The sequence below is a fragment of the Salvelinus alpinus genome, chromosome 19, assembly GCF_045679555.1.
Source record: "Salvelinus alpinus chromosome 19, SLU_Salpinus.1, whole genome shotgun sequence".
In the NCBI taxonomy this organism is placed as follows: Eukaryota; Metazoa; Chordata; class Actinopteri; order Salmoniformes; family Salmonidae; genus Salvelinus; species Salvelinus alpinus.
Genome location: NC_092104.1, coordinates 23,577,102 through 23,601,143, shown reverse-complemented (window position 1 = coordinate 23,601,143; position 24,042 = coordinate 23,577,102). Strand labels below are relative to the sequence as shown.

Sequence of the window (24,042 nt, the reverse complement as noted above, 5' to 3'; positions counted from 1 at the left end):
ATTCTGCTCATATCTGTCAACTTCACTTCTGTCTCCTAATGCATTCGTCACCAAGGCAATTGAAGTATTGGGCTGCGACTTGGTCGCTTTACAACCATACAGGACTGCTCTTACAGGTCTATTCTTATATTTTCCTTGAAATAGGATGGAAACCTTTGTTATGGTCAGATGATTCTAAGACAAACTGCTTCCGGACAGCCAAGTCCCTGTCTGTGATTTGCACCCTATTCCCTTTATAGTGCCCTACTTTTGACCAGGGCACATTAGGCTCTCGTCAAAAGTAGTGCACTATGAAGTGACTAAGGTGCCATTTGGAACCTACGCTTACTTACAGATAAAGTACATGGCCTATGAGTCACTCCTTTTCAGACGGGTCTACAGAGATGTGGACAGCCAGACTCTGGCCAGGCCCATGCAGATAGATTGGAGTTTAATACGCACAGACTGTCCTCTACTCTCCTTTCACAGACAGACAACAAAGGTCCAGTCCAAACACAAATATGCTTCATCTGACACGAGGCGCTTCGCTCACTGCTCCCTCTCCTCTCCCTCTTCTCTCCTCTCCTCTGTCTGGTGAGGACTCAACTGAAGGTCAGGAATTACAAAGAGGTAGAGACCAGACCGTGCTGCTCCCAGAGCTAACTTGCCTGTGATGTTTTAGTGATTCCCCAACATTATTTAGCTAAAGGTGCTGTTTCTCTGCTAAGGTCTGCAAGTTTGCTTTCGATGTATTCGTTATGAATTGATGTTTAAACTTTATCTAAACTGAAACATTGTTAGATTATTTGTGTGAAGCCATAATAAATACTACAGGGTACACTATTCCTGCCAAACTGATGGTGAATTAAAAAGGTAGCTACAATAAAAGGTAACATTTATTTATAACATTAACACAATATTGAGCTGTACCTTGAAAACAACAAACAATATAGTTACACTTTAAAAGGTAAACAAACTCCACAAAATATCTGATAATGTAGATCAGAGATAGTGGTTGAGTGTAAAATAATACTGACTTTGTAAATACCTTCGATTGTTTTACTAATGAAAATAATATATTGATAATACTGTTGATAATACTGTAATAAGTACCGTTCACAATGCTGACATAATAACTCCCAACAAGAGTAAGATATACACATGAAACACATGTCTGAAATTACACATAATAACACATAATAACACATATGAACGCATGAAATATCAAAGTGATACTTTAATACAGTGCAACATTCTGTTTTAAATCCTCCCCCAGCCACGAAAAAATGCAAGAGGGTTCTCGATATTTGGGATATAGTTGCTGATAGTAGCCAGAGGAGACTCCGCTAGAGGCTGTAATATGGCACTGGCCTGTGATACATGTTGTGTTGTAACAGAGATCTTCCCCCATGGATGCTGCCTACTGGGCTAATAGTTCAGTCAGTGTAGTTGTCAGACAAAGTATCAGAAATGTTCAACAGTGCCTCAGAGAGGTCAACAGCCTGACAAGAGAAATCCATTTGATAGATTAATGCAATAGAGACATCAAAGTTGCATCATGCCATTTCTCCCTCCGACAGCTTGTAAACCCCATCACAGCAGCTGTAATAGTTGAATATTTTCAACCGCTTTCATGTGATGTCTAGCTTGACAGTTACATTCAAAACAAAATGTACAACAGCGATCAACACAGACCTCACAAGCCAAGCCATGTATAGTAGCAAACAAGCAAGTGTTTGTAACATTACAGTAGGAAGTGAACTGGTATGATTGACAGTTACATTTCAAAGAAACAACAATGTTATACTGTACATAAAGAACATCCCAAACATAACTGTACTATGTACAAAGAGGTCCACACAAGATATGAACTGCTCATTCAGCACTGTATCAGAGAGCACTGTGTGTGCGTCCCATTGCTACCTATTCCATATGGGGAATAGGGTTCCATTTGGAACGCAAGTGTAACTGTGGTATACTATAAGCTGTGTATGAGCTGCTGTCTAGCAGTACAGCTGGGACCATCAAAGCAGTAACCACTCAGGTCACTGTAGCAGAGATAAGCACATCTCATGATGCGCTGCAGCAGCCTGGGTCCATCATGTAGATGGTAGACTCCTACATACAGGTAAGTGAAAAACACATCACACACACATGCACACACTTACAACCATCTTTTTTTTTTTTTTTACCTAACTGGGCCTCACGTTTTAATGAATACAAACACTACCTCTGCACAGACACACCATTTTAGAATTACTCTTACGACAAAAGAGATATCTTCTCTTTTTACCCTGTGTCTTTGCCTGTGTGCTTCTCTCAATGTGTGTGTGCAGTTGTTCTGTCTCTCTCTCTGTTCAGTCTCTCTCTTTTCTTGTGGGTAATTAGTGTGATTGAAGAGTGATGGCACTGATGAGGACATTCACCCAGTTGAGTAGTCAGCCTGGTGCCAGCTCTCTCCCAGCCCACAGGAACAAGGCAAACTTATTGTCTCCATCACTACAGTGATCAAAACCAACACTGCTTTCTTAAACAACCTACCATCCAACCTGGAACATTGTCAATTAACAGATGGGTTTTGAATGTGGTTGATTACGCATTCAGTTGCCTGTCTTTGACAAAATCCCCACTTGAACCTGCCATCTGAAATGGAAAAACATTCTGCAGCATTTTGAAACTGAGTGTTTGGTATATTTTTGGTTTTAGTATTCAGTCCGTATGTTGTCTGACTAACTGTAAGAGAGCAATGCCTTTTTAGCTAGACTAGTGTCTGTGCCTGGGAGAGCTTGTTTGCAGAGAATAACAGCCTACCTGGTTCCCCATGGTAAATTAATCAGTTGCAAGGCATGTTTCATTTAGTTGCTGTCTACAGGAGTAATGGAATGTCTGGTGTATCCTGGCCTCTGTTTTACAGATTACTGGGCCCACTGAGACATGTAACTGTCAACACGCAGACGCAGACACACACACATACACACGCACGCACGCACACCCACACACAAAACATCCCATTAAAATGTAAATCATTGGGTGCGTAGAATATCTACTTATCCCATTGTAATTAGATAACTATTATTTCTGCACTGTCACTCCTCAGTTACTGTCTCTGGTAGATATATTACATATAGTAGATTATATTGTAGATTATATAGTAGATTATATACTGAATACAAATATAAACACAACATGCAACAATTTGTAAGATTTGACTGAGTTACAGTTCATATATGAGAAAATCAGTCAATTTAAATAAATTCATTAGGCCCTAATCTATGGATTTCACATGACTGGGAATACAGATATGCATTTGTTGGTTACAGACACCTTAAAAAAGAATTGCCCCACAATGTGCCTCAGCATCTCGTCCCAGTATTTCTGTGCATTCAAATTGCATCGATAAAATGCAATTGTGCTTGTTGTCCATAGCTTATGTCTGCCCATACCATAACCCCACCGCCACCATGGGGCACTCTGGTCTGCTGTTGTGAGTCCGGTTGGACGTAATGGCAAATTCTCTAAAACAAAGTTGGAGGCAGCTTATGGTAGAGAAATGAACACTCAATTATCTGGCAACAGCTCTGGTGGACATACCTGCAGTCAGCATGCCAATTGCACGCTCCCTCAAAACTTGAGACATCTGTGGCATTGTGTTGTGTGACAAAACTGCACATTTTAGAGTGGCCTTTTATTGTCCCCAGCACAAGGTGCACCTGTGTAATGATCATGCTGTTTAATCAGCTTCTTGATATGTCACACCTGTCAGGTGGATGGATTATCTTGGCAAAGGAGAAATGCTCACTAACAGGGATGTCAATGCATTTGTGCACAAAGTTTGAGCAAAATAAGCTTTTTGTGAGTATGGAATATTTCTGGGATATTATATTTCAGCTCATGAAACATGGGACCTACACTTTACATGATGTGTTTATATTTTTGTTCAGTGTATATTCCACACTACCAATAAACTCACTCTTACAAGGCCCAGAGATATGAAGTAACAGGTGTTACTCTGTTACCCCTCCTGTCCCCTCTGCCCTCTAGATCATGTTGACCTAGTGTTACCAGGCTGAAACTCCACATCAAACCTGCCGGAGATCTGAGATGACTACTGTGCTCATTTTACTCTGGTCAAAGTGTGTGTGGGGGTGTGTGTGTAAGCACACTCATGCATGTGCATGTGTGTGTTGGAAGGCGAGTTTCCCTCTGTCTGATGTGTGAACAACTGTGGTTGTCAGTGTGTCTGTTTGAGAATGTGTGATTGTGTGGGGATGTGTGTGCTGAACATCATACATACATATGATGTGTCATTGTTGGGTTTCAGATGGCGGGGTAGACAAGAACTGCTGTGACACATCAAGAATCATTACACACAGCTAAAATAGCTCCCTCCTGCTGGACTCAGTCTCACACAGAGGTTGCATGCCAAATGACACCCTATTCCCTATTTAGTGTACTACTTTTGAACAGGGTCCATAGGACTCTGGTCAAAAGTAGCGCACTATAAAGGGAATAGAGTTCCATTTGAGAACCAGAAGTCTCATAAGGAGAGCATGGCCTCTAAGCTGCTTCCCTTCCTCTCATATCTGCATTATGCTAAGTATCCAGGCACATCTTCCCATCGCTAGTTACAAGAACTAACATCATCCCCGAAAACACAATCCATCTAGCCTTTACTGTCACTAAGAGCATGCTGTATAAGAGGAAGTCCTCACAGTGCAGGTTCTCTGCCTCTGTAATCACACCACTTTTCTCTCCTGTTGTCTTGTACACAGCTGACTAACACTGTTCAGGTTAGGGTCTGTTTGTTCAGCTCTATCCCACATTATTCCCCTTAAGTCTACATGCTGACAGGCCACCAGCTAAATACACCTCAGCCACAATAATCTGTTTCAAAGTGTGTGTCCTATGGAGTGCGGGCTTGTTAACCCTGGGCTCCACTATAGGGGCTAAGGAGATGCTACAGGAATGGCAGGGTTATCATATGTTTCTGACAAACTGAGAAAACCACTATACTGTGAGGACTGACTGCTTCCAGCACGGGGGCGGCAATCAAACATGAATGCAGAAGTATGGGTGATAATATGAACTCATACACCACTGTGTGTGTGTGGTGAGTGGGTCCTTAGAAGCAAATGTCAATTGCTAGATAAGTATTGGATACATTCTGATAGTTGAAGGTGTGTGGATAGTGTGAAGGTTATCGGGTTCAGTTAGTGCTGTGTCCTGTATTAACCTTGTTCTGTATTGACCCAGCCTTGTCCTGTATTGACCCAATCGTATCATGTATTGACCCAGTCTTGTCCTGTATTGACCCACCATATCCTGTATTGACCCAATCTTATCCTGTATTGACCCAGTCTTGTCCTGTATTGACCCAATCGTATCATGTATTGACCCAGTCTGTCCTGTATTTACCCAATCTTATCCTGTATTGACCCAGTCTTATCCTGTATTGACCCAGTCTTGTCCTGTATTGACCCAATCTAGTCCTGTAATGACCCAATCTTGTCCTGTATTTACCCAGTCCTGTCCTGTATTGACCCAGTCTTGTTACCCAGTCATGAACTCAGCCCTTACAGTATTTCTCTGGGCTATAGCAGGTACCAGGCAGTGTACCCTAGATATGCCTTATTGCCTTAGTTTGAACCAAGGACCACTGGATAAGCACACTGCCCTCTGAAGGGGAACCAACCAAGCCTCAGCCACAGGCGGTAGACTTGATGCCCAACATAAAAAAAAAGGACATTATGTAAATGGTCAAAGACAAACATGGATGGAATATATGTGCACACGCATGCATGCACACACATACACAAACACAGCCCCCATTGGCAGGTATAGTGAGATAGAGTGTTTAGCGGTGCCTGATTCTCCTATCCCCTCTCTACTCAGGCAGGTTGTTGCTAGAGTAGAAGCTGGAGGTCTCCGACACATTCTTGGAGACACTGCGGGACGAGGAGCCGTTAGAGGTCAGGTCCAGAGAGGAGCGCCTGGGTGCCGCTACCGCACACAACCCCCCTCCCCCTCCGCTAACCCCCCGCGCCTCGGACCCACACCCGGCCACAGATAGGGCCCCAAACCTGGGAGGCTCCAGGTCGTTGGCCACATGCAGCACGGTGGACACGTTGGTCTCCATGCGGCTGGCCTTGTACATGCTGGCCTGGGTCTGCAGGTAACGTGTGGACTTGAGCTCCAGACCCTCGTAGGAGCCGGCGGGGACACAGGGACAGCAGCTGAAGGCCTGCTTGAAGCCAGCTCGAAACCTAGGGAAAGACAGAGAGACATACAGTACATACAGACAGACAAACGAATAGATAGCAGAGGACAGACACAGACAGACAGACAGACAGACAGACAGACAGACAGACAGACAGACAGACAGACAGACAGACAGACAGACAGACAGACAAACGAATAGATAGCAGAGGACAGACACAGACAGACAGACAGACAGACAGACAGACAGACAGACAGACAGACAGACAGACAGACAGACAGACAGACAAACAAACGAATAGATAGCAGAGGACAGACACAGACAGACAGACAGACAGACAGACAGACAGACAGACAGACAGACAGACAGACAGACAGACAGACAGACAGACAGACAGACAGACAGACAGACAGACAGACAGACAGACAGACGAATAGATAGCAGAGGACAGACACAGACAGACAGACAGACAGACAGACAGACAGACAGACACAGACAGACAGACAGACAGACAGACAGACAGACAGACAGACAGACAGACAGACAGACAGACAGACAGACGAATAGATAGCAGAGGACAGACACAGACAGACAGACAGACAGACAGACAGACAGACAGACAGACAGACAGACAGACAGACAGACAGACAGACAGACAGACAGACAGACAGACAGACAGACAGACAGACAGACACAGACAGACACAGACAGACAGACAGACAGACGGACAGACATGTTCAAAAAAGGGGAAAGTAAAAAGGCTGAAGACAGACGAAGAGGCAAGAATTTGTTGGAAAATGAGTGGAGAGGCAGATGTGGTTATGAATGTTAAAACTTCAAATGGATATTGCTGTGGAGAGAAGAGCACTGCATAGTGTTTCATGACTTAGACCCTAACAGTTCTCTAGCAGTGCAACTAACTCTCACATTTTCATTTTGTCTTGTAACGACACTGTCATAACCGGGTATGAAATAGGCATCTTTCAGAGACATATTTCAAAGACTTTTCAGAAATTTTTCAGACACCAGCTTGTTATTCTGAAAACCAATTGAAAGTTGGCTCTTCATAAAACTTTACCACCACAGTTAATTATGCTGTGTTCGTAACCAAGTCGGAAGTGGGAATTTACCACCATAAAGTTAGATAGAGGACTCTAGATGGATAAAACCCATTTTGGCATGGACATTGCCTTTGAGGGCTTACAGAATTTTAAAGTAGTTAACTGGGTGGGCCTTCATTTGGGTGAAGGAAGGATCACATGATTCCATCTGGGTCATCAGCCAATTAATTATACTCGTGAGAAAACATTCCATAACTGTAGGTGGTAGTACATCGGCAACCTGGGCTTTAAACCTGTTCAAACAACACACTCTAGCTGGCAGTATGCACCCTTTCAGTTTGTTTGCCAACTCATATAGGTAGTACAAAAATGTAATTGACTACTTCAAAATGAAGATGGCCTCAATTGCGCTGCACGTGCGCTCACAGATACCATAATGGGACATGTATAAAGATGATATAGCTATCCTTCTATATGTTTACAACATACCACTGGGAAAAATCTATTGAACGGCCCTCTAACTGTCGCGCCCTGATTTGTTTCACCTGTCCTTGTGCTGGTCTCCACCCCCCTCCAGGTGTCGCCCATCTTCCCTATTATCCCCTGGGTACTTATACCTGTCTGTGCCAGTTAATTTTGTTTGTTCATACCTACCAGCGTTTTTCCCTTGCGCCTGTCTGTGATTTAGTGCCTGGTTTTCTGGTTTCCCGGTTTAGACCATTCCTGCCTGCCCTGAGTCTGCCTGTCGTCCTGTACCTTTGCCCCACTACTCTGGATTACTGACCTCTGCCTGTCCTGACCCTGAGCCCGCCTGCTGTTCCGGTGCCTTATACCCAATCTGGATTATATACCCATGCCAGCCTTGACCTGTCGTTTGCATGCCCCTGTTTAAAGAATAAACTTTAATTTCTTCAACACTGTCTGCACCTGGGTTATACCCTAAAACATGATACTAACTGGTAATTACTAGTGAGAAACTTCTCTATCCTCCTTCAGCTCTGACTTCTCCCAAATGGTGACCTCTGACGTCACCTACTATCACGCCCTGACTGTAGATTGCTTTGTATGCTTCTATTTTTAGCTTGGTTAGGGTGTGATGTGGGTGGGTATTCTATGTTGTAGGTCTAGGTTTTCTATTTCTATGTGTTTGGCCTGGTATGGTTCTCAATCAGAGGCAGCTGTCTATCGTTGTCTCTGATTGAGAGCCATACTTAGGTAGCCTGTTTTCACACTTTTGTTTGTGGGTGGTTATTTTCTGGTTAGTGTTTGTTGCACCTGTCAGAACTGTTCGTTGGTCGTTTTGTTGTTTTTGTTCGTGTATTCATCTTGATTAAAAGTAATTATGGATACGTACCACGCTGCACTTTGGTCCTCCTCTCCTTCTCCCGACGACTTTCGTTACACCTACTAAGGAAATTACCTCGATAACAACATTTTCAGCATTTAACTACGAAACAGTTTTAAAAAAAAAGCAATTTATTAATATGGTTTTTGAAGACCATTTCTTTACGAGCCTGATAGCTGTACTTTTAGTTTATGGTTGACACAGCTTGTTGGCTATTAGCTAATCGGATGTTTCTCAGCAAGTGCATGTGAATGCATCCAATTGGTGTTTACAACTTCACAACTGGTAAATTCCCACCTCCCAATTGGAGCTCAAGGATGATAGACAGGTTTCCTGCTAGTAATTACCAGTTGGAGGGCCATTCAAATGTACTTCTCCCAGTCATATGTGGGAAACATATAAAATGATAGATATCATCTTTATATACAGTGGGGAGAACAAGTATTTGATACACTGCCGATTTTTCAGGTTGTCCTACTTACAAAGCATGTAGAGGTCTGTAATTTTTATCATAGGTACACTTCAACTGTGAGAGACGGAATCTAAAACAAAAATCCAGAAAATCACATTGTATGATTTTTAAGTAATTAATTTGCATTTTATTGCATGACATAAGTTTTTGATACATCAGAAAAGCAGAACTTAATATTTGGTACAGAAACCTTTGTTTGCAATTACAGAGATCATACGTTTCCTGTAGTTCTTGACCAGGTTTGCACACACTGCAGCAGGGATTTTGGCCCACTCCTCCATACAGACCTTCTCCAGATCCTTCAGGTTTCGGGGCTGTCGCTGGGCAATACGGACTTTCAGCTCCCTCCAAAGATATTCTATTGGGTTCAGGTCTGGAGACTGGCTAGGCCACTCCAAGACCTTGAGATGCTTCTTACAGAGCCACTCCTTAGTTGCCCTGGCTGTGTGTTTCGGGTCGTTGTCTTGCTGGAAGACCCAGCCACGACCCATCTTCAATGCTCTTACTGAGGGAAGGAGGTTGTTGGCCAAGATCTCGCGATACATGGCCCCATCCATCCTCCCCTCAATACGGTGCAGTCGTCCTGTCCCCTTTGCAGAAAAGCATCCCCAAAGAATGATGTTTCCACCTCCATGCTTCACGGTTGGGATGGTGTTCTTAGAGTTGTACTCATCCTTCTTCTTCCTCCAAACACGGCGAGTGGAGTTTAGACCAAAAAGCTCTATTTTTGTCTCATCAGACCACATGACCTTCTCCCATTCCTCCTCTGGATCATCCAGATGGTCATTGGCAAACTTCAGACGGGCCTGGACATGCGCTGGCTTGAGCAGGGGGACCTTGCGTGCGCTGCAGGATTTTAATCCATGACGGCGTAGTGTGTTACTAATGGTTTTCTTTGAGACTGTGGTCCCAGCTCTCTTCAGGTCATTGACCAGGTCCTGCCGTGTAGTTCTGGGCTGATCCCTCACCTTCCTCATGATCATTGATGCCCCACGAGGTGAGATCTTGCATGGAGCCCCAGACCGAGGGTGATTGACCGTCAACTTCAACTTCTTCCATTTTCTAATAATTGCGCCAACAGTTGTTGCCTTCTCACCAAGCTGCTTGCCTATTGTCCTGTAGCCCATCCCAGCCTTGTGCAGGTCTACAATTTTATCCCTGATGTCCTTACACAGCTCTCTGGTCTTGGCCATTGTGGAGAGGTTGGAGTCTGTTTGATTGAGTGTGTGGACAGGTGTCTTTTATACAGGTAACGAGTTCAAACAGGTGCAGTTAATACAGGTAATGAGTGGAGAACAGGAGGGCTTCTTAAAGAAAAACTAACAGGTCTGTGAGAGCCGGAATTCTTACTGGTTGGTAGGTGATCAAATACTTATGTCATGCAATAAAATGCAAATAATTTCCTTAAAAATCATACAATGTGATTTTCTGGATTTTTGTTTTAGATTCCGTCTCTCACAGTTGAAGTGTACCTATGATAAAAATTACAGACCTCTACATGCTTTGTAAGTAGGAAAACCTGCAAAATCGGCAGTGTATCAAATACTTGTTCTCCCCACTGTATGTTCCATTATGGCGTCTGTGAGCGCACGGGCAGCGCCATTGAGGCCATCTCCATTTTAAAGTAGTCCATTTTCTTCTACTTCTATTAGTTGGCAAACTAAAAAGGTACATACTGCCATCTAGAGTGTATTGTTTGAACATGTATAAAGCCATGGTTGGTGATTTCCTGCTACCTTCAGTTACGGAATGTTTGTTCACAATGATGAACCGGATGGAATCATCCCACCCAGCTGACTACTTAAAAATGGTGAAGCCCTCAATGACAGTATCCATACCATCTAACTCTATGGTGGTAGATTCACACTTCCCACTTGGTTACAAATGCAATATTAGCCATCTGTCTTTCCAAAACAATTAAAAAAGAATTAAAAAACAAACTCATAGAGGTTTTACTATTATGGTGCCATACCCAGGATGTCAACAAGTCATATGAGAGCAAGTGGTTGTTTTTCATGCAGGAATTCAAATAAGTATTTTTCATTTTGCCTTCACCACAGTGGTAAAAGTTATGAATAATATGTGCTGAACAGTCCATAACTTATAAATAATGCAATGAATAATCTATGTACATAATAAAAACAGGTGTTAAAGAGAATGATAAACAATTGTGTGTGTATGTGTGTGTGTGTGCGTACCTGTGTGTGTGTAGTGTGTGTGTTTGTGTGTAGTGTAGTGTAGTGTACTGTAGTGTACTGTAGTGTAGTGTACCTGCTTGTGTGTGTGCATGCGTACCTGTGTGTGTGTGTGTGTGTGTGTGTGTGTGTGTGTGTGTGTGTGTGTGTGTGTGTGTGTGTGTGTGTGTGTGTGTATGTGCGTGCGTGCGTGTGTAGTGTGTGTAGTTTAGTGTAGTGTACCTACCTATCGTTGAGACAGCAGTAGATGATAGGGTTGTACATGGTGGAGCTCATGGCCAGCCACATGACAGCCAGGTACACCTGTTGGATGTAGAGCGTCTCAAACAGGAGGGGGAAGAACAGGTGGAGCAGGAAGTACACGTGGTAGGGCAGCCAGCAGAGAGAAAACGTACACACCACCACGATCATCATCTTCACCACCTAACACAGACAGAGACACAGATACCACAAAGGGTTGGGCTCAATTAATCCATTCCACAGATATTCTATTTAATTAGTTCTAAATGTACTTCTGTGTCCAATTCAGTCATTCAGAAAGGGGACAAGACAGCATAAAGAAAGTGGAAGACGGTGTATGTTAGAGGAATAAGAAACAATCAGACATGTAGCTGTCAGTTGGGAAATGATGACAGGAGTAGAGAGAGCTTGAAGCTCAGGGTGTTGTCGTGTTTATTTCATGAGTCATGAAGGAAGAAGTAAACATTGACAAACTTTCAACTCCTCTCTCTGTTTCTCTGGCTTGACCTGAAGTTGATGCAGTAGAGTTGTTTAGGATGCCATGTTCCCTTTATAGTGCTATCCCAGGAGTATTCCTGGAAGCATTCCTGGAAGCAGGTATTCCGCTAGCGGGACACCTGTCGACAACATCCGGTGAAATTGGAGGGCGCGCAATTCAAATAAATAATATTAATATTAAACATTTATGAACATACAAGTATCTTATATTGTTTAAGAGCTTAAATTCTTGTTAATCTGACTGCATTGTCCGATTTACAATAGGCTTTACAGCGAAAGCATACCATGCGATTGTTTGAGGACGGCGCCTCATATCAACATATTTTTCAACCAGCACAGGCTTCATAAAATCACAAATAGCGATTAAATAAATCACTTACTTTTGAAAATCTTCCTCTGTTTGCAATCCCAAGGGTCCCAGCTACAACATGAATGTGTCACGCTCTGACCATAGAGAGCCCTTGGTTCTCTATGGTCTTTAGGTCAGAGCGTGACTAGGGGGGGTGTTCTAGTCATTCTACTTCTAGGTTGGTGGGTTGTATGGTTCCCAATTAGAGGCAGCTGGTAATCGTTGCCTCTAATTGGGGATCGTATTTAGGAAGCCCTTTCTCCCACCTGCTTTGTGGGATATTGTGTTTGTTGCACCACTGATGTCACGTTTTTGTTGTTGGTTTATTGTTTTTGTTTGAAGTTTCACCGTAATAAAGATGTGGAACTCTACACACGCTGCGCCTTGGTCCGTCCATTATCACGATCGTGACAGAATGTTCGTTTTGTTAGATAAAATCCTTCTTTATATCCCAGAAAGTCCGTTTAGTTGGCGCCATCGATTTCAGTAATCCACTCCTTCAACATGCAGACAAAGGAGTCCAAAAAGCTACCGCTAAACTTTGTTCAAACAAGTTAAACGATGTTTCTATGTAATCCTCAGGTATCCTAAAATGTAAATAAACTACAATATTTCATACAGAAAGAAGTATGTTCAATAGAAAAGTAAAATCGTCACATGGCGACAGACTGATTTCCCACTGGGACTATTTGTACCAAAGAGTCCCAGGCTCGTTTTGGAAGAAACAAGCCTGAAACCTTAAACAAAGACTCTTGACATCTAGTGGAAGCCTTAGGAATTGAAATCTGGGAGCTAGAATTGCATAGGACACATAGCTTTCCATTATAAGAGCCTGGGACCTAAAAAAACAAAAAACATTCCGGTTGGTTTTTCTTTGGATTTTTGCCTACCATGTCAATTGTGTTATAGTCTCATACATTAGTTTAACATTTCTACAAACGTCAAAGTGTTTTCTATCCAATTCTACCAATTACATGCATATCCTGGCTTCTGGGCCTGAGTAACAGGCAGTTTACTTTGGGCACGTCAGTCAGGCGGAAATTCAGGAAAATAGACCCTAGCTCGTAACCAAACATATCTGCTAACTATGTGTCCATAATGAATGGCTCAGTCGGAGAGAGCTCTAGCATGCGGTACACATGTGTGTTTCTCCTCACTACCTAGAAGTCAAAGTAGAGATAAACATAGAGGCATAGAGCTAGCCCCATAAACCCAAGATACTGATACTACAAAACTCCCTAGGGTCTCATTGATGTACAGTTGCTGGCAGAGCATGTAAACCATAGGATACATGTGTTCTATGATGTAAACCCATGCAGGGTTAATCAAATCAAATCTTATTGGTCACATACACATGGTTAGCAGATGTTATTGCAAGTGTAGTGAAATGCTTGTGCTTTTAGTTCCGACAGTGCAGCAATATCTAACCGCAGCCAACGTGAGTAGAACATTTAAACGTGTTAACACTCGCAAGGCTGCCGGCCCAGACAGCATCCCTAGACGCATCCTCAGAGCATGCGTAGACCAGCTGGCTGGTGTGTTTACAGACATATTCAATCAATCCCTATCCCAGTCTACTGTTCGCACATGCTTCAAGAGGGCCACCACTGTTCCTGTTCCCAAGAAAGCTAAGGTAACTGGCTGTGATGGCTGTTTAACAGTCTGATGGCCTTGAGATAGAAGCTGTTTTTCAGTCTCTCGGTCCCAGCTTTGATGTACCTGTACCACCTCGCCTTCTGGATGGTAGCGGGGTGAATAGGCAGTGGCTCGGGTGGTTGTTGTCCTTGATGATCTTTTTGGCCTTCATGTGACATCGGGGGCTTTAGGTGTCCTGGAGGGCAGGTAGTTTGCCCCCGGTGATGAATTGTGCAGACCGCACCACCCTCTGGAGAGCATTGCGGTTGTGGGCATCTGTTAAAGTTTGTGAGGGTTTTAGGTGACAAGCCAAATTTCTTCAGCCTCCTGAGGTTGAAGAGGCGCTGTTGCGCCTTCTTCACCACACTGTCTGTGTGGATGGACCATTTCAGTTTGTCCGTGGTATGTGGTGTGCACGCCAAGGAAATGGCCACGCAGTCATGGGTGAACAGGGAGTACAGGAGGGGGCTGAGCACACACCCAGTGTTGAGGATCAGCGAAGTGGTGATGTTGTTTCCTACCATCACCACCTGTTGGATGGCCCGTCAGGAAGTCCATGACCAAATTGCACAGGGCCGGGTTGAGATCCAGGGCCTCAAGCATAATGAGCTTAGAGGATACTATGGTGTTGAATGCTGAGCTATAGTCAATGAACAGCATTCTTACATAGGTATTCCTCTTGTCCAGATGGGATAGGGCAGTGTGCAGTGTGATGGCGATTGCATCGTCTGTGGACCTATTGGGGTGGTAAGCAAATGGATGTGGGTCTAGGGTGTCAGGTAAGGTGGAGGTGATATGATCCTTGACTACTCTCAAAGCACTGTACTGAATGACGTCACAGTCTGCTTCTTACCAAAGCCCTGCAGTACATCTTTACCCTACAAACTCATAATTGGAACCTTGCATTTGGCTATGAGCATGTACACCCAGGCTTATAGTATCTTTATACTGTACCTTGCGTTTGGCAGTGAGCTGCTCCTTGTAGCGGTCAGAGGAGTCTCCAGGTATGTTACTGGCCCAGAGGGTGAGGCCCACCACTAGGTAGGCACAGCCCATCACCAGCAGAGGCAGGAAGTAGATCAGCACAGTCACACATACGTAGTACCTACAGGACAGGAAGGGAAAGACAAGATCAGCATGCAGTGCTGTCACATTTTACCAACAGCACAGGGGTGTCACGCCCTGACCTTAGAGAGCCTTTTTATGTCTCTATTTGGTTTGGTCAGGGTGTGATTTGGGTGGGCATTCTATGTTCTTTATTTCTATGTTTTTTATTTCTATGTTTTGGCCGGGTATGGTTCTCAATCAGGGACAGCTGTCATTCGTTGTCTCTTATTGGGAATCATACTTAGGCAGCCTTTTTTCCTTTGGTGTTTGTGGGTAGTTATCTTTGTTAGTGGCACTAATGCCCTGTTAAGCTTCACGGTCGTTTCTTTGTTTTCTTGTTTTGTTGGTGACATTTACTATAATAAAAGAAAATGCACGCTCACCACGCTGCACCTTGGTCTCCTTTCGACGACGGCCGTGACAGAACTACCCACCACCAAAGGACCAAGCAGCGTGGCCAGGAGGAGCAGGGATCCTGGGCCCGGGAGAAGAGAGAGTGGAGGACATCTTGGACATGGGAGCAGGTTATGGCAGGGGACAAGACAATGCCATGGAAATAGGCGGAAGTAGCGAGGGAGGAATGACAACGATACCAGGATTCACGGCAACGAAGCAGGCACGAGAGGCAGCGCCAAAACATTTTTGGAGGGGGGCACACGAGAAGATTGGCTGAGTCAGGTTGGAGACCTGAGCCAACTTCTCGTGCTTACCGTAGGGAGCGTGGTACTGGTCAGGCACCGTGTTATGCGGTGGAGTCCACGGTGTCTCCAGTGCGCATTCACAGCCCGGTGCGCTACATTCCAGCTCCCCGCATCGGCCGGGCTAGAGTGGGCATCCAGCCAGGACGGATGGTGCCGGCTCAGCGCATCTGGCCGCCAGTGCGTCTCTACGGCCCAGGATATCCTGCGCCGGCTCTGCGTACTGAGTCTCCGGTGTGCCTGCACAGCCCAGTGCATCCTGTGCCAGCACCCCGCATTTGCCGGGCTAAAGTAACCATCCAGCCAGGACGGGTTGTGGCAGCTCTACGCTTGAGACCTCCAGTGCGCCTCCATGGCCCAGTGTATCCGGTGCCTGCCCCACGCACCAGGCCTCCAGTGTGTCTCTCCAGCACGGTGAGTTCTGTGCCTGCTTCACGGACCAGGCCTCCTGTGTGTCTCCCCAGCCTGGTGAGTCCTGTGCCTGCTCCATGGACCAGGCCTCCTGTGTGTCTCCCCAGCCTGGTGAGTCCTGTGCCTGCCGCACGAACGAAGCCTCCAGTGATGATCCATGGCACGAAGCCTCCAGTGATGATCCATGGCACGAAGCCTCGAGTGATGATCCATGGCACGAAGCCTCGAGTGATGATCCATGGCACAAAGCCTCGAGTGACGATCCATGGCACAGAGCCTCCAGCGACGTACTCCAGTCCGGAGCCTCCAGTGACGATCCCCAGTCCGGAGCCTCCAACGACGGTCCCCAGTCCGGAGCCTCCAGTGATGGTCCCCAGTCCGGGGCTTGCAACGAGGGTCCCCATTCTGGGGCCGGCAGCGAGGGTTCCCAGTCTGGGGCCGGCAGCGAGGGTTCCCAGTCCGGGGCCTGCAGCGAGGGTTCCCAGTCCGGGGCCTGCAGCGAGGGTTCCCAGTCCAGGGCCTGCAGCGAGGGTCCCCAGTCCGGGGCCTGCAACGAGGGTCCCCAGTCCGGGTTCTGCAACGAGGGTCCCCAGTCCGGGTTCTGCAGCGAGGGTTCCCAGTCCAGGGCCTGCAGCGAGGGTCCCCAGTCCAGGGCCTGCAGCGATGGTCCCCAGTCCGGGGCCTGCAACGAGGGTCCCCAGTCCGGATTCTGCAACGAGGGTCCCCAGTCCGGGTTCTGCAGCGAGGGTTCCCAGTCCAGGGCCTGCAGCGAGGGTCCCCAGTCCGGGGCCTGCAGCGAGGGACCCCAGTCCGGGGTCGGCGACGAGGGTCCCCGCACCAGAGGCGCCACCTAAGTGGGGTGAGCCAGAGGTGGAGCGGGGTCTATGTCCCGCACCAGAGCCGCCACCGCGGATAGATGCCCACCCGGACCCTCCCCCCCTATAGGTTTAGGTTTTGCGGCCGGAGTCCGCACCTTTGGGGGGGTACTGTCACGCGCTGACCTTAGAGAGCCTTTTTATGTCTCTATTTGGTTTGGTCAGGGTGTGATTTGGGTGGGCATTCTAGGTTCTTTATTTCTATGTTTTGTATATCTATGTTTTGGCCGGGTATGGTTCTCAATCAGGGACAGCTGTCATTCGTTGTCTCTGATTGGGAATCATACTTAGGCAGCCTTTTTTCCTTTGGTGTTTGTGGGTAGTTATCTTTGTTAGTGGCACTAATGCCCTGTTAAGCTTCACGTTAGTTTCTTTGTTTTCTTGTTTTGTTGGCGACATTTATGTACGCTCACCACGCTGCACCTTGGTCTCCTTTCGACGACGGCCGTGACTAGGGGAAGAAGATCTGCACAGTCACACACACATACTGCCTACAGGACAGGCCAGGGGAGACAGGGGGAGAGGAAGGCAGACACCGAGGACAGCCGTGAATGATGACGTACAGTCTAAGCAGAGATCAGGCAGGTGTGTGGGTTCCGATGGGATACAGATGGGGTAACTGTATCTTTATGTATGGTGTAACAATAATACAATATAAATAAGGGCTTCCTTTAGGAAGCAAATACATCTAATGCAAATATTCTGTGCTCATTTTTAGATATTTAAATGGAAAAGAAACAAACCCCAGCCCATTATGCATCATACCAGCTGTATTTCTATATTTTGACATTTATATATATTGAAGACTTGATTGCTGACATGCAAAACATTTTAGGACTATATCAACAATGGACTAATGAAAGAAATACTTAAAGATTTTTGTTGGTTGGAATTGTCCAATAATATGTTAAATATGAGCTCGTGTGTGTGCTTGTTCATGTGGAGAGGGGACACCCCTCATCTCCAGTGAACTTCCATTTCATTCGCTGCACACAGCACGGCTGAGACTCACCGGCCATTTCCTTGGTAATTAACTACAATTATGATAATCAGATAGAACGCCCAGGAGGACAGAGACACATCAGCCTTCAGGCCCTCATACAGTACCTGCCTACTGAGCCAAATGCAGATCAAACATGGCCCACACAGCACACAAGGCATACGCATTTAGCTCAAAGAGAGAGAAGCTGTAATTCAACCAATTGACTATGATGCTGAACTTTTCATGCACCTTTTTCCTCCAAAATGTTTTTGTTTTCCAAAACATATCCTTTTTGTTCTCCAGGGGCCTGTTGCACAAAAGTAGAATTAAGACATCCGGGATAAATGACTCAGCTGAGCTCAATGAAGCCAAAACATGTGCGTCCAGGCTTAATTGGTTGCACAAAGACCAAGCCAGGATGAGCAGACACGGATTCATTAAGCCAGGTGAAACCAATCCTGGATAGGTGCGCGCTCACGGCTCACTCAAATAGACCCCGCCACAGATCACAGATTAACTGATTTACCATGGCAACTAGAGCCGCGTACTTTTCCCCGTCGGAAGCACAAATCCTCATGGAGGCATACGAGGAGGTAAAAGATATAATTAAGAAGAAAGGCAACACCGCCACAGTGATAAAGCAAAGAGAAAAAGCGTGGCAAAGTATTGCAGACCGCCTGAATGCGTAAGTAGTGCACAATTACACACTCACCGCTCCGCTGAAACATCACAATTACAATTCAAATATTTAATTCACATCTCCAAAAATGCAGTTGTACTGTAATTATGAAACGGTTAAATTTTTAATTGAAATGCACTGCAGATATGAGTGAAATTGTGTAAAGTAACTCCATCACACTGTATAAAGCTATGATACATTTTTTGATATTTTTACTGAAAACAAGACAAAAATACCAAGTAATTTTTTGCAGTGTGACTCCATTAAATGTGTGTGTGTGTGTGTGTGTGTGTGTGTGTAGATTAAACATGAACGGGCCAAAACGGACATGGCAGCAGGTCAAAATCAAATACAAGAACATTCTGCAGAATGGTATGGTCCCTGACTAATATTTAACAAAGCACAAGCATTTAACAAAGCACCTGGTCCCGTGTGGCTCAGTTGGTAGAGCATGGCGCTTGCAACGCCAGGGTTGTGGGTTCATTCCCCACGGGGGGACCAGGATGAATATGTATGAACTTTCCAATTTGTAAGTCGCTCTGGATAAGAGCGTCTGCTAAATGACTTAAATGTAAATGTAAGCATATATTGTACCCAGAAGGTGCCTGCTCACACATTGTCTGTACTGTTTTAGCAGTGAAAAAGAATACCCACAGACAAGGCACGGGTGGTGGGTCACCAAAGGCTGACCTTACCCCAGCAGAGGACATGGCCTTGGAGCTAAATAAAGGCAGGCCCGTCTTAGAGGGGATCCCTGGGGGGAAAGAGACGAGCATAGGTTCCTCCCAAGATGCCACCCGCTTCATTCAAGGTATGTCCTTCCATCTCTACATGGGATACAACCACATTCATATTGAATCAATTTGGACTGTCTGACTTTGGTTTACCTATTGCCTTGCAGTGTCTGGCAGCACTGTGTTCCTGTTAGAGCCACCAGCACAAGCACCAGACGATGCTGATCCAGTGAGTACTCCATCAAAGGCATACTGTAGGCCTGGCATGTCTTGTCTACTAGCTTCAATATGAATCCGATTAAATGTGATAGGGTGAAGGCCCCAGTGCAGCAGCAACAGCACATGATGGAGACGATGATGAGGAGGAGACCATCTCTCTGGATTCCAGAAGGCATGAGGTATCATGTTAAGACTGTGAAAGTACTATTTACTCTACAATGGTGAGGAGTCCTCATCAAAATCAAAAAATCTAATTTCTTTTACAGGACCCAGATGCTATACAGTGGGAAAACCAGCCTGGCAACATAGTGCGTATTAATAAAAGGACACCACATCCTGCCAAATTCCAGCTGCGCTAATTGTATTGTGTTCACAGAGCTCACAAGCTATCAGAAAGTTGTATGGCAACCACCTCCGGCGCCAAATAGAACTGGCAGACATAGACATTCAGTACAAGAAGAAAAAGATGGAAAATCTTGCACTGGAGTCCGAAATAAAAAAGAGGACAATTAGGAAACTGGACCTTGAAATAAAAAAACTTGAGAGGGAGGTGAGATATGCCTTCAATGTACACTGTATGCTAACTGTAACACAAATGTATTAATCATTATTTTTCTTTCCTCCCCCAGCTCCAAGAAGATGACACAGCTCAAAATAAAAATTAGGTATATTCTCGTAAAGTCAAGTGAGCCATGACATATGAGCTCTTATTGTGAGCACACAGGACGGTGGCATCTTTCTAAGGTTTTTTTTATTTTCCCAGCAATCAGTACAACCAAGTCATCGTTATAAGGCATCGCCCTCTTTGCCCACCCCCCCAGCACCAGGTGTGGCCACTAGCCTATATGAAGGCCCAAAATTGTGTGTTCCTTTCTGCTCTGACAATGGCATGCCTATTCGTGCGAGATGTGGTGGATGAAGAAGCACTTGTGCTGAGGAGAGCCTTCAGGCGAGAAAGGGTCTTCAGGGACCGGTTGGACCCACTGGCCTTCCCTGATGACCATCTATATGAAAGATACAGGTTTTCTGCAGATGGCATCAGGTATCTATGCAGACTACTGGGTCCCAGGATTAAGCACCGCACTGCACGGAGCCATGCACTGAGTGTGGAGCAAATGGTTTGTGTGGCCTTGCGCTTTTTTGCTAGTGGAGCCTTCCTGTACTCAGTGGGGGATGCAGAACAGCTGAACAAGGCCACAATTTGCCGCACAATAAGGAGTGTGTGTCTGGCTATCAAAGCATTAGCAGATGTCTTCATCTCCTTCCCTGGCCACAGAAGACTCTGTGACATCAAAGAGGAGTTCTATAGGATTGCAGGTAAGAGGATCTACAAATTACAGGACAACTGTTAACACATAGTAGGATACTCATTACTTTGTGTGACAGGTTTCCCCAATGTCATTGGTGCAGTGGACTGCACACACATAAGGATAAAAGCCCCCTCAGGTGCCCATGAGGCCGATTTTGTGAATAGGAAATCCTTTCACAGCATTAATGTTCAGGTGAACATAACTTTTTGATATTGTCCATTGACGAACACTCTGCATTGCCAGTGATGTGCATTGATTGGTGTAATATTCCTCATCTTATGATTTCAGATGGTCTGCAATGCTGACTGTGTGATCAGCAATGTTGTGGCAAAATGGCCTGGCTCAGTCCATGACTCCAGAATCTTTCGGGCCTCTGAAATCTATCAGTGCCTATCACAAGGTAAGCCACACAACCCCTATTTATAACCATCATGGCTGTGTCAAGAATATCACTGTGTTTATGAGGTAGTAATGATGAGATTTTGTGTTGACAGGTGAATTCTCTGGTGTGTTGCTGGGAGACAGGGGGTATGGCTGCCAGCCTTTTCTCCTGACACCTTTCACAGACCCCCAGGAAGCACAGCAGGCCTACAACCATGCCCATGCCAGGACCAGGGCCAGAGTTGAAATGACCTTTGGCCTCCTGAAGGCACGCTTTCACTGCCTTCACAAATTAAGGGTCAGCCCTGTTAGGGCATGTGATATTACTGTGGCTTGTGCTGTCCTCCACAATGTGGCCTGCCTGAGGAAGGAGAGGGCCCCCAGAGTGCCACCAGCCATGGACTGGGACAATCCGGCAATCTTCCCTGATGACGACAGTGGTCGGCTGCTGAGGGACCAATATGTGTTGAATTATTTTAGTTAGTATGTGTGCTTTCAATTTTGGTTAAATATGTCCTGCGGTGGCAGAGGAATTTGGGTTTTTTTGGGTTCGTTTTTTGACGAATTTGGCCTCTTATGATGTTTGTGCGGTATACTGTGTGTAATACAAGGCTGCAGGGAGGCTACTGCATCCATTCATTTGTCTGTTCAGTTGATGTGTATGGATTTGTCCTGCATTTATTTTAGTGTGCAGACATGCAGGGTGTGTTATATACAGACCTTTGAATGTGTATGTATCATTTTGTATAATATGCTTGGATTCTGTGCTTTCCATCTTGTAGAGTCACTGTGACTTCAGTTTCGAAAGGAGCTGATGGTTTACCTGCTTTGTTTTGTCCTTATTCAATAAAGGAACATAATGTTACACATTGTGTTTTTATATTCATATGGAATGTGTATTTGTTTATATGACAGAGTACTAGGGCCACACTGAAGAAAAAGGATAAAGTCATACATTTATGAGGCTGGTTCTTTCTGCAGAAAAGCTACATATTGTTTTTACAGTTTTGATACTTATGACAATGTGATACTTAATATTCTGGCACATCAGCATGTCTTTGTTTATGAAACCATACTGAAGTACAATTTCACGAAATGCCCCACATCTGTCATTTTAACAACTGTCCTCCTTTAAAACAACTGGTTACAATATTATGACTTGTGTTTTTTTCCCCTCTGTGGCCCTAATATTCTATCATTTTATATATAGCCTTATAGTCTATGGGAAACTGTAAATTATCTAATGATAGCAACATCATCTAAAAATCATTTTTTATCCAAAATCATTGAAATTAATGATCACAAACGTTTAAATAATAACAGTGGGTCTAGTTATATGTGATAACAATGTATAGTGAGCAGTGAAATAACTATTGGTTTCCATTTGTGGTGACTGCTGACTGACATTAGGGATGAGATTAAATAGATCCTGGAATTTAGCCTGGTCTGGAGCAGGCTAGCTCCACAGAATAAATCTCCATGGTAATTTATACCATAACATATCCTCCTGCCCCCTATCCATCTTTAGTGCAACCGGATTACGGATCAATTGAGCCAGGATCACCAAGATATCCTGGCTTAATCCCTTATCCTAGTTTTGTGCAACAGGCCCCAGGGATGCATGCAGTGTTTTTGTTTTTAAGGGATTGTGGAAAGCATCTGTTTGTGTTTGCTGAGTAATCCAATATTAGAGGCATTCACAGCCTATTTTGAGTGATTACAACAGTGAAATGTTAGGGAATTGCATGAAAGAGTACAGGCAGTACATTGGTAATGGCTGGGCTCCTGTAAAGCCTTCCACTGACTTTGTTGTCTGGGATGTGTGAAATTGGTTGTCACAGTTTACCGCTTTCTGTTTGTAAATAACACACTAGCAGGGAGCAACTAATTACATTAGAAGGAGAACAGGTAGGCAGCACTTGTATTTCATTTATATTTCTCAGATAAAGTCCTGTTTCATTTGTGACCACACGTCAAACGGAGAGAAAAAGAAGCCAATAACAAACAACATTGTCATATTTTCATCCCTCTCTCCCTCTCCCCCTCTCCCTATCCCTCTCTCCCTCCCTCCCTCCCTCTTTCTCTCTCCCTATCCCTCCCTCCCTCTCTCTCCCTCTCTCTCCCTATCCCTCCCTCCCTCTCTCTCCCTCTCTCTCTTCCTCTCTCCCTTTCTCTCTCAACATGAAAGAATATGCCTGTGTTCCAAATCTCAACCTATTCCCCATATAGTGCACTACTTTTGGTAAAATGTCAAATGTAGTGCTCTACATAGGGAATACGATACCACGTGGGACACATTCGGACGGCCATGTAGATATGGACACGTAGATATAATGTGTATATCAGGCCAGGTTTTCTATTCTCACCCTGTCAGCATCCCGGTGTCGCCTCTTCACTGTTGACGTTGAGACTGGTGTTTTGCGGGTACTATTTAATGAAGCTGCCAGTTGAGGAATTGTGAGGCATCTGTTTCTCAAACTAGACACTAATGTACTTGTCCTCTTGCTCAGTTGTGCACCGGGGCCTCCCACCCCTCTTTCTATTCTGGTTAGGGCCAGTTTGCGCTGTTCTGTGAAAGGAGTAGTACGCAGCATTGTATGATATCTTCAGTTTCTTGGCAATTTCTGTCATGGAATAGCCTCCATTTCTCAGAAC

At 45.0% G+C, this 24,042-nt stretch overlaps 2 protein-coding genes across 4 annotated transcripts in view; one reads left to right on the top strand and one right to left on the bottom strand.

Moving 5' to 3' along the window:
* Positions 1-857: 857 nt before the first annotated feature.
* LOC139545159 (substance-P receptor-like) overlaps positions 858-24,042 on the bottom strand; it is a 47,560-nt gene continuing 24,375 nt past the window's right edge. Inside the window, exons 3-5 of the mRNA XM_071352606.1 lie at positions 14,946-15,096; positions 11,496-11,692; positions 858-6,242 (exon numbers count right to left, since the gene is read on the bottom strand). Coding sequence (XP_071208707.1) covers positions 5,864-6,242; positions 11,496-11,692; positions 14,946-15,096 — 727 coding nt within the window. The 3' untranslated portion in view covers positions 858-5,863. The remainder of the gene's footprint in view (positions 6,243-11,495; positions 11,693-14,945; positions 15,097-24,042) is intronic.
* On the top strand, positions 18,368-22,273 carry LOC139545160 (myb/SANT-like DNA-binding domain-containing protein 4). 3 transcript variants are annotated; one of them, XM_071352611.1, is made up of 11 exons: positions 18,368-18,749; positions 19,045-19,115; positions 19,378-19,554; positions 19,645-19,706; positions 19,789-19,875; positions 19,963-20,004; positions 20,073-20,246; positions 20,326-20,361; positions 20,460-21,013; positions 21,295-21,406; positions 21,501-22,273. In XM_071352611.1, the coding sequence occupies exons 1-8, from the start codon at positions 18,592-18,594 to the stop codon at positions 20,359-20,361; spliced, it is 807 nt and encodes a 268-aa protein (XP_071208712.1). In that variant the 5' UTR covers positions 18,368-18,591; the 3' UTR covers positions 20,460-21,013; positions 21,295-21,406; positions 21,501-22,273. The 3 variants fall into 3 exon arrangements, with proteins under 3 accessions (XP_071208712.1, XP_071208711.1, XP_071208708.1); XM_071352610.1 differs by having other exon boundaries at positions 20,073-20,361; XM_071352607.1 differs by having other exon boundaries at positions 20,073-21,013.